The sequence below is a fragment of the Petromyzon marinus genome, unplaced genomic scaffold (genome assembly GCF_048934315.1).
Source record: "Petromyzon marinus isolate PM22_M1 ecotype Great Lakes invasive population unplaced genomic scaffold, UKy_Petmar_22M1.pri1.0 PM_G_Scaffold_68, whole genome shotgun sequence".
Classification (NCBI taxonomy): Eukaryota; Metazoa; Chordata; class Hyperoartia; order Petromyzontiformes; family Petromyzontidae; genus Petromyzon; species Petromyzon marinus.
Window position 1 is genome coordinate 286,419 of NW_027423022.1, and position 11,031 is coordinate 297,449.

The 11,031-nt window shown below is 46.7% G+C and overlaps 1 protein-coding gene across 1 annotated transcript; it reads right to left on the reverse strand.

Annotated features, from left to right (window-relative positions):
* Nucleotides 1-2,234: 2,234 nt before the first annotated feature.
* Nucleotides 2,235-9,180, reverse strand: LOC142920140 (uncharacterized). Its single transcript, XM_076062597.1, has 4 exons — nucleotides 9,157-9,180; nucleotides 8,815-8,944; nucleotides 4,126-4,310; nucleotides 2,235-3,051 (listed from the first exon to the last, which is right to left on the reverse strand). Exons 1-4 carry the CDS (start codon nucleotides 9,178-9,180, stop codon nucleotides 2,680-2,682), a joined length of 711 nt encoding a protein of 236 aa, XP_075918712.1. The 3' UTR covers nucleotides 2,235-2,679.
* Nucleotides 9,181-11,031: the final 1,851 nt, after the last annotated feature.

An 11,031-nucleotide genomic window follows, 5' to 3' on the forward strand; every position in this document is an offset into this window, starting at 1 on the left:
TGGCTGCTTGTGTTGCAACCGAAACGTCGTACGCTATTATGTTATTTCATTATTTCTTATTTATACGTGACTTTACCGAAAAAAACAAAGAGTACACTATAATTGTAAATGTTGTAGTGGATTTACTCTCCAACACAACCAGTTAGTGTTGAACTAGTATACTACTTTATGCACTACACTATACATTAAACTGTATACTATACTACACTATAAACTACACTATAATTGTAAATGTTGTAGTGGGTTTACGCTACAACACACAACGAGTTAGTGTTGAACAAGTATACTACACTATACACTACACTATAATTGTAAATGTTGTAGTGGGTTCACGCTCCAACACACAAACGGTATGTGTTGAACTCGTATACTACACTATAGACTACACTATACACTACACTGTATACTAAACTATAGACTACACCGTATACTACACTGTACACTACACTATACACTACACTGTACAGTACACTATAGACTACACGATAAACGAGTAACTACTTAGCACGTTTTGTTTATGTGACACAAACCTTACTAATTGGCTGTGTCAGGTGATGGCGGGTTTAACGACAGAGCATTTATATTTACACGATCTCACCCAAACAAACTCTACTATGGACAGGATCAAAATCTCGTGTTTAGAAAGACAGAGAGAGACGCAGACTTCAAATGTACAGCAGACATCAGGGTCAGACCCATGACCTCCTGCATACCGGGCGAGGTAGTTAACATCTCCTAGCCACCGTGATGATGAGAGACACCACAAATTCAAAATACAGAACAGGTGGCGGGCGCCAGCGCACCTTGCAGACGAACGCGGCGACGAAGGCAGCAGCCCCGGCCACCAAGCCCAGCGCTGTCAACGTCGCCACCGCCACCGCCTCTACCACCGCCGCCACCAGCCACGTCCCCTTCGTGGGCGAGGGGAGCGGCGCGGTCGCTGTGGGGTCGGAGGCGGCGTCGCCACCGTGCCGCCGCGGGGCTGACAGAGAACCGGGGCGGCGACGGAGAAGGGGCTCGGTGAGACCGGCACGCGGCGCCACCGGCTCAACGCGGCTTCGCGTTTTGTTCGTTCGCTGCTGTTGTTGCTGCACCCGACCTGAGAGCCGCACGGCTCGCAGGGCCGCGCCCGATAAAATGAAATGAAAAAAAAAACTTGAAACTTCGCCTGCGGCAAGGTAGGCAGGAGGATCAATCGCTAAAACGTGGCACTGCCTGGACACGGCTCACCGGGGGGAGGGGGGGGGCATCTTCACCGTTATCACTCTAACCCCGTACGCTCTCTTCTAAGGGCGTCGACAACAACAACACGGCGCTTGTCGCCAGGCTCGGCGCACTTTAAGACTGGCGGTAGGTCACGGGGACAGACCCAGCAGCAGGCGCCGTGGGGTCGACCGATGTGCACCAAAACGTGCGACGTTATCACGCAGGACGCTCAAGGGTATCAAAGGCGTAGCCTCGACAGACGGTTAGGTCAAGTGCCGCTAGCGAGCAGCGGCTATGAAAGCTGGCACACTACAACCAGGCGGGTGGGTGTCCAGCACCACGCCTGCCCGGCTCGCCTTTGTCTCCCCAGCGGCGAAGTTTGCAAACCGCACCGGAAACTCGTTTCAGGCCGACGCCGGATCAAATCACCGTCACCGGCGTTGGCCGCGAACGGGAATCGAACTCGGGCCGCCAGATTCGTAGCAGCAGCAGCGTAGCGCTAACCGCCAACGCCGCTGCTCCCCGCTCGGGCCGTCGCACGGGATGACACCGGCTTCATCCCTCGGGCCCGCGTGAATCGTGCTACACGAGAATTCTCCCCTCGCGCGCACGCCACCGGCACACTGCAGGCATTCCTCCCTCAGTGCTCGAGGTGCGGCCCCCTGGGAAAAGTGAGCGCTAAAGGAATCCTCGTTAAAGGGGGGCGGTGGGGGGAGTCATTATGCTAGCGTGTATAGATGCTAAACGCGATATCAGAATTTACAAATATAATTTATATTTCGATTTAAAGCTTTCGTGACTGCAAGGATTCATCTTCTTTGGTTCTTTCGGTAAAGTCACCACGTAGAATGAGAATAAAATATTATTGTGTTATTTTATTTTATCAATTTATTATTTTATTCTCAATCTGCGTGACTTTACCAAAAGAACCAAAGAAGATAATTCATATTATTATAATAATTGATCACAGGGACTCCTCTACTTACGAACGTCCTACTAGGAACTTTCAGAGATACGAACAAACCGGGTACCCATGTGTCCGGTCGCCTAATTTGGACCGAGAGTCCCAAGCTCAACAGACGGCGGCAGTGGCGTCTGCAACATCTTCAGGACGTGACGAACGGAAAGGGGTAAAAAAAGCAGCCTCTTCTTTTCGTCATCATCGTGAGACCGCCAAAAATGTTCCCGTAGATATATAAAACCAACCCACACTCTTTGGTTCTATTCGGTAAAGTCACATAGGTAAAAATAAAATACCAAAAAATCACGACGTTTTGACCGCAACGCGAGCGATCATCATCAGGTGTGAAAACCACAGCAAAAAACATTTGGAAAAAAAAGTGTCTAATGGCGGGAGTTTAGGCATTGTGAGCCAGATTAAGGCGTCGATATGGATTGGTGATGTTGAAAGGATGGTCCCGGCGTTGGTTTCAAGTTCACTGGCGGTGCCTTGTTTATTGGGGACGGATTTTTTTAAGAGGATGCCCCTTTGGATTTTAATTGACCGGGGTTGGGTGGAGTTACCGTTGAGGTTTTTGGAGTCCCCTTCAAATCTAGAATAAAACCAACCCACACCCACCCACCCATCTTTTGCCAAGCGGCCCTTCGTGATCGGACGGTCCCCCCAAAACGCCGCTCGCTCCGTTCACCTGCGACCGTCACGTTCAGCGTCGCCTCCCGTGCCACTGCAACGTCCTCCGTGTTGCACCGCCCGCAGACCACCATGCACCCAATCACGGGGCCGAGGCCCGCGGAGACGCGCCGGAGCCTCACGGAGCAGTCGCCCTTCGCCACGTCGCCCACGAGCGCGGCCACCCCGACGACGTCGACGCCCGAGTTGTAGATCTGCGGACGAGAAAAAAGGAAAGGCCGCGATCCGGTGTTGCCGCCCGCCCGCCCGCCCGCCCGTCTCCGGCCCGTGTCTCCCGAGCGTCCCACAGCGGCTCCCGGCGGCTCGCGCAGCGTTCCCAGACTCCGGTGCGGAGGAGGCGGCGAAGTTTCGCGATGTACGACTTTTTTATTGTTTAATTCCTGCAGCGTACGAATTCGGCCGCGATTTGATTGATGCCCGATTGGCTGTGGCCCCGTCATCATCCGCTTAAGTGGGCGGAGCCTTCTGCTGGGCAGGGGCAGTAAAGTGTTATCACTCGGCATGCGCGTCTCGTCAGTGACATGTAAATATTCTTTGGGTCTTCCGGTAAAAGTCACGCAGATAGGTTCAAAGAAAATGAACCTATCTACGTGACTTTGCCGAAAGAAGGGAAATAATAAAATAATAAAGCATAATAACATTATTGTTTTCTTTTTATAATTTTATTGTTTCCCTTCTACGTGGTGACTTTACCGAAAGAACCAAGAAGATGAATCCCTGCAGTCACAAAAACTTTAAATCGAAATTTTACCGAAAGACCCAAAGAATATGAACTCGTGAAGTCACGAAAGCCTTAAGTCTAGTAATGTATAACTTATATTAGTGGTTTCTGGCATAGAGATCCACAGAAACTGGTTAAAGTTATGGATTATCCGTGACTTTGAATTATCCACGGCCGTCTTCCCGATCTGTTAGTGTGGATAATCAAAGAGTCCACTTTATTTGTTTGGAACATCGCACGCTCTTTCCTTGTGCACGTGGGGCTTTACCCCTTGGGTGTGCCAGTTTCATTCAATAGGAAGCCATTCAATTACGAAATTAGGCAAACTTCTTAAAACAAGATCCTTATTTAAAACAAAAAAAGTGGCACTCGATGAGACGTTAGCTGGGTCACTGAGTGACACCGTCACTCCTCCGGAGCAAAACAAACACGCGCAAATAACGCGCCGCCGGTTAAACAGAAACCGCGGCGTATCAATGCCAGCGGCGACACGGACGGGGGAGTCAAGTCGTTCAAAGTTAGAGCCGGGATGAGGTCCACCCGTCACCTGGATGACGCCGCCGATGGGCGTGTTCTTCGAGTAGAACGCGGGCAACACGGACCACTTGACGATGACGTGATTCGGGTCGGTCGGCGGCGGTGAGAAAGAGCAGTTGATGGTCAAGCTCACCCCCTCCGTCACGTCCAGCCTCTCCTGCAGGGAGAGCCGGAGCTTTGCTGCGAACGTTACATCTGCACGGGAAGAGAGGAGAGAGAGAGAGTTTAACACGTAGTAGGCTTTCGCGACCAATATTATTCATAATAATGGTTTTTGGGTTAGATCGCGTTATTTATAAATGTGTCGTAACCCTCCACCACCCGACACGGCCAATCAGCAAAAAATAAAGTGTCACGTTAACAAAAGACAAATAGTTCACTACTTTAGCCCCACACCGGTGTGTTGAAGAGTGAATCCACAACATTTACAGTTTGAGTATTATTAAATAATACATATTACAATTCCTTATAGGGGAAACACATACTAATTAACGGATTACTAACCTAGCATATAATCACAACAACACACATTACAACTAATTACTAATCTACAACTCATTACTAATCATAACCATTGACTGATTACCAATCGATTATATAATTACAATCCCCCCCCCCTCCGCCTCTAATCACTGCACCTGATATGAGTTAAATGATGACGTCACCCTGCTGCTGCTCTATTTAAGACCGGGAGCAAGCGAGGGCTTCACCATTCTGGCGAATTGCCCGGTGATGCTGGATGCAATTACCAGCGAAACGTCACAGTACTACTCACACTGTAAATGTTGTGGATTCACTCTTCAACACACCGGGGGGGCTAAAGTAGTGAACTATTTGTCTTTTGTCAACGTGACACTTTTTTTTTTGCTAATTGCCCGTGTCGGGTGGTGGAGGGTTACGGCACATTTATAAATAACGCAATCTAAATTTCGATTTAAAGCTTTCGTGACTGCAATGATTCATCTTCTTTGGTTCTTTCGGTAAAGTCACGTAGAATATTATTGTTATTTTATTTTATCAATTTATTATTTTATTCTCATTCTACGTGACTTTACCGAAAGAACCAAAGAAAACGCAATCTAACCCAAAAACAACCTTTATTATGAATTATTATGAGGAGAGAGACCGGTTCACGCCCATCACAGATGTCGAACGCAGAGGCCGCTGCTCACGCTCGTCTTGCCGCTGTTCTTGCTGAGCTGCCCTTTAACTCGGGTAATTCCCCTTGTGCGACAGAATCCTGGGGAGGGGGGGGCACCTGAGTTAAACAAAAAAAAATAAGCTTCATAGCTCAGCAAATTCCTCCAGGATAAATCAAGATCCCTGATTCTGAAATGATTGGGCAGGGATGTTGTCGTTAACTTGTACTTATCAGGTTTTAATAAGAAAATACCGGAGCATGTCATCCAGCAGATTGCAATTGCAGCAAGATCGGAAATTCCATAAAACATACACGATAAAAACTAAACTATTTTTCTTATTAATCAAGGTAAGGCCCCACTGAGCTATGTGGCTCTTTGTCAGAAGCGACCTGGCCACAAGTGATAGCCCAACTTAATGACTTGTCATTGTGTGGAAATGTATAGCAGCCAAGAAACTCTGAATGCGTGATGTTGTTTATAAATGTGGAGGAAGAAACTGGAGGACTGGGAGAAAAATCCACGGGACAACGGTGAGAGACAGACGCAAACTCCAAATATACAGCAGCAGCAGGCGTCAAGGACGGGATCGAACCCACGACCTCCTGTAGACCTGGCGAGGTAGTTAACATCTCCTAGCCACCATGATGATGAGAGAGAGACACAAACTCCAAATATACAGCAGCAGCAGGCATCGTCAGGGTCAGGATCGAACCCACGACCTCCTGTATACCAGGCGAGGTAGTTAACATCTCTCAGGGACATGATCTAACCCACGACCTCCTGTAGACAAGGCGAGGTAGTTGACATCTCTCAGGGTCAGGATCGAACCCACGACCTCCTGTAGACCAAGCGAGGTAGTTAACATCTCTCAGGGACACGATCTAACCCACGCCCTCCTGTAGACCAGGCGAGGTAGTTGACATCTCTCAGGGACATGATCTAACCCACGCCCTCCTGTAGACCAGGCGAGGCAGTTGACATATCTTAGGGACATGATCTAACCCACGACCTCCTGTATACCAGGCGAGGTAGTTAACATCTCTCAGGGACATGATCTAACCCACGACCTCCTGTAGACCAGGCGAGGTAGTCGACATCTCCTAGCCACTGTGGCACCTGGAGAGCTCCAAACTTGAGAGGCTTGTCTTTACCCGTGGAGGTCAATGTTGGGACGTGTTTTTTTATTATCTCTAACTGGGAATTGCACAACTCAGACTTGGGAAAGCCATTCTGTGCGCGGGCGCCTGCTCCCACACCGTGCCCTCACGCAGACAGATCGAATGCCGCGTGGACAAACGTATTTCGCGGTGCGATGCGGAGCGGATTTTCAGATTTTGTTTCAGATTTTTGTTTTTGTTTAAACAAGCGAGAACTTGCAGCGCAGCGACCGCTATACGCAAACGACTGCGTGGCTCGGGGGGGTCAACGTGAGCGGCTCTCGGTCGGAGGCGTTGAATTGCGTCCATCGCCCTCCGGGGTCGATTAACGATTGCCACTATGATAAAAATAAGAACTGCTTCATCTTCTTTGGTACTTTCGGTAAAGTCACCACCACGTAGAATGAGAATAAAATAATAAAATAACACAATAAAATTCTCACGACGTTTCGGCCGCAACGCAAGCGGCCGTCTTCAGGTGAAAGGTACAGAACTGTCGGGGCGACAGAGCTTCAGTGAACGATGTTAAGATTCGTAGCAACTTTTAAAGTGAGGCACCTTGATAAAGGGGTTTACATATCAAATAGCTGAGGTGCCTCACTTCTCCCAACCAGCTTAAAAGTCGCTACGAATCTTAACGTCGTTCATTGAAGCTCTGTCGTCCCGACAGTTCTGTACCTTTCACCTGAAGATGGCCGCTTGCGTTGTGGCCGAAATGTCGTGAGAATTTTGTGTTATTTTATTATTTCATTCTCATTCTACGTGGTGACTTTACCGAAAGAACCAAAGAAGATGAATCCTTGCAGTCACGAAAGCTTCAAATCGAAATAAGAACTGGTTTTTACCCTTTCTCTGGCAATCAAAGAGGAGTTGTGTTAAGATGTTCCGACGCCAAATAGACACCTTTTGCAGGGAACCAAGTCTGCAAATGACCACACATACGGTACGTGTGGTGACCATGCAAACAACCTCTGATAATATATGCAGTGCTTTAATAATAATAACGCAACTGTATTCTTGGTTCATATTCTTGGTTCTTTCGGTAAAGTCACCACGTAGAAGGGAAACAATGAAATAATAAAAACATTGCTTGCCGTGGTTTTTCACACCTGATGATTGCTTCTTGTGTTGCAGTCGAAACGTCGTGATAATTTTATTGTTTTATATTTTTATTATTCTATTGTTTCCCTTCTACGCGGTGACTTTACCAAAAGAACCAAGAATATGAATCCCTGCAGTCACGAAAGCTTTAAATAAAAAAAGTAACGGAACTATAATGTTATATGCATTGTCTTTGAGAAAGCGATTGGTCTACACCAGAGACAGCCGTGTTCTTAATGGCCTAGCCTCACCATTGTCAGACCAGGGAACGCCAACAACAGCACAAAGACAATGCGCTAGTTCCAGATTTGAAGCTTTCGTGACTGCGAGGATTCATACTCTTTGGTTTTTTCGGGAAAGTCACGTGGGTAAAAAAATCAATAAAATAAATGAAAACAACTAAATTAAATCATTTAATTTTGTTGTTTAATTCAGTTGTTTTCATTTAGTTTATAGATTTTTTTTACCTACGTGACTTTACCGAAAAAAACAAAGAGTACAATGCACTATATATATTTTTTTATCAGAGCATGTCTATTTGCATGTTCACCACAAGTACGTCTAGTTGATGCAGTAATTGATTCCTTGATAGTTATCTATTTGGTATTTGAACATAATAACATGTTTTCTTGGTCATTTCGCTAAAGTCACATAGAAGGGAATTTTATTGTTTTATATTGTTATTATTTTGTTTCCCTTCTACGTGGTGACTTTACCCGAAAGAACCAAGAATATGAATCCCTGCAGTCACGAAAGCTTTAAATAAAAATATAATAACATCTGTTTTCTCGGTCAAAAGGGTCAAACCTATTGTTATATTTAATACTTTGATACTGGTGAAAAGGTATCCCATGATAGAGCTGCTCACCCCGAGCTATGAATGCTCCGATACGTGTGGCATTCTCCTGTAGCTCGCCATTGCTCAAGCGCAGGCCCTGGGCTGTTCATTTGTTCAATGCACAGAACACTGGCGATTCCAGCCACCCTATTAGCCTCTCCAAATGATGAACTCTGCTGATAACCGCGATGTCAGAAACCTGCTGCCACAACTACGGATTAAACGATGGCGGTGCTGACGCGTCTACGGATGACGATGACGACGATGCTAGACAAGACGATGCCGAACAACGGCGTCAATGACGATTACCGTCACGGTGACGCTTGCTGGATGCTGCCGCTGCGGTTTCTTATTTACGTTTTTGTTTCGTTGCGGTTGCAACCCGATTCAAGAGCCGCATGGCTCACAGGGCTCTAACCAATAAGCGAACTGGACTGGTCGGCGTTCACGGTGGTTGTTACCTCGGACCGCGACGGAGGCCAGAAGGAGCACCGCTAGACACAGCGGCAACATGGCGTGGCCGGCGCGTTCTTGCTGCCGCTGGTGTAGCTGGTACACCACCACCGTCCCCTTCTCCTCCCGCCGTGAACCCTATGTATGTTGCGTATTAAAACACAATGCATTTCACACCATTAGATTATTGATTAAGACAATGCACACACCACTACAATGACATTATACAATACAAATAGGTTAACATCTCTAACCTGCAATAAGTCGATCAGACACCATCCTTCCACCGCGCTTCATATTTTAGACCTTAATAATTCACAGTATTTTATAGCATTGAAATGGACGTTCACATTCAGCTCTGAGGCGGCGACCATTGCTTCTTGTACCTCGTCAACAACACCAGCGTTATCGACTGTTACATCACAGCAACATCGTACTCTCCTCACCAAAACGCATTTACAGTGGCACCGCGGTGTACGACCGCTTTGGAATATGTTGAATTTGGTCCACGTGTCGTGTATTTGACGAGAGAAAAAAATGTCTTGTGATACGACGTCTTGCTTGGGATACGACGTCTTGCTTACGACGCGCTTGCTGCAACTTGTATGGGTCGGGATGAGTCACCGCATACAGTAGACCCCGTTCACGACTGAAACAAAGCGCCGCTCCTCAGTCTGCCTGTCCAGTAGATCTCGTTCAGTGCGCAACCCTTTTGCTACAACTCTCCGTGAATTTCCACGTGGTGTTTTTTGTCATTTTAACGATAATTTTTTTGCCAATTCATTCAAGAAGGTTCGTGAGGAAAGCCAAGCTGCGAAGAAAATGGCGAGGATCACTGTCGACGTGAAAAAAGAGATCGTAGAAAAAAGTATGACAGCGGCGTGCGCGACACTGATCTTGCGGTGGCATCGCGTATATGCCGAGAGCAACAATTTAGACGATTGTGAAGAAAACAAAACGAAGCCATCGAATCAGCTAACGTTGCAAAAGGGGGTGAAATTTATATCAAACACAAAGATCACAGACATCAGAGCAAGTAGAAACATTGTCATTAATATGGCTGAACGAAAAACTTTAGCCGGCGATAGCGTTTCAGAGGCTACAATTGGGAGAAGGCAAAAATGTTGCATGCCGATCTTTTAAAAGACGTGCCAGGAACGAGTCAAGATTTTAGTGAAGCGTTTAAAGCCAGCCATTGCTGGTTTGATTATTTCAAGAAGAGGACTGGCATACATAGTGTCGTGAGGCATTGGGGAGGGCGGCCAGTGCCAACAAAGACGCTGCAAAGGAATTCGTTACCGAGTTTGGGGAGTTTGTAGAGGCTGAGGGTTTTGTTTCCCAACAAGTTTTTAATTGTGACGAGCCAGGCCTGTTTCGGAAGAAAATGCCAAACAGGACCTATATCACACAAGAGGAGATGGCGTTGGCAGGGCACAAGCCAACGAATGACAGGCTAACTCTCGTTGTGTGGCAATGCAAAGTGGGGATTTTAAACTCAAGCCTCTACTAATCATCCACTCGGGAGAACCCGAGGGTTTTAAAAAAAAACATAATGTACAAAAAACCCAGTTACCAGTCACGTGGAGGTCACACTCAAAGGCTTGGGTGACGAGACAATTTTTCAGTGAGTGGTTCAATGTTGTGTTTGGGCCAAGTGTAAAAAAATATATTTAGAGAAGCAACAACTGCCTCTAAAGGCCCTCCTCCTCCTTCAGGACAATGCTCCTGCACACCCTCCAAGCTTGCAGGACGGCGTGCTGCCGGCAGTTCGACTTCATCACTGTGAAGTTTGTGCCCCCTAATATGACTCCTCTCATTCAGCCCATGGACCAGCAGGTCGTTTCACATTTTAAAGAAACTGTATACCAAAGCACTCTTTCAGAGGTGCTTTGAAGTGACCTCTGACCCAGAATTGACCCTCAGAGAGTTCTGGAAAAGAGCATTTTAATATTGTGCACTGTATAACTCTTTTTGATTTAAAGCTTGCGTGACTGCAGTAATCCATATTCTTAGTTCTTTCGGTAAAGTCACGTTAAAGGGAAACAATAAAATATATATAAAGCAATAAAAATTCTCACGACATTTCGACCAAAACACGTAAATAAAAAAATACACTGTTTAAAAATAAGTAAATGCGAACCGCCACTTCTTTCAAATGTTTCTTGCCGTTGGTTTTCACACCTGATTTTGACCGTTTGCGTTATGGTCGAAACGTCGTGAGAATT

Bases quoted from the DNA above. Each gene is read 5' to 3' on its own strand.
- LOC142920140 (XM_076062597.1), bottom strand. From the start codon at position 9,180: ATGGTCGCCGCCTCAGAGCTGAAT. The intron at 8,945-9,156 runs GTGAACGTCCAT...CAACATACATAG, and splicing joins TCGCCGCCTCAGAGCTGAAT to GGTTCACGGCGGGAGGAGAA. The intron at 4,311-8,814 runs GTAACAACCACC...CTTCCCGTGCAG, and splicing joins GGCCTCCGTCGCGGTCCGAG to ATGTAACGTTCGCAGCAAAG.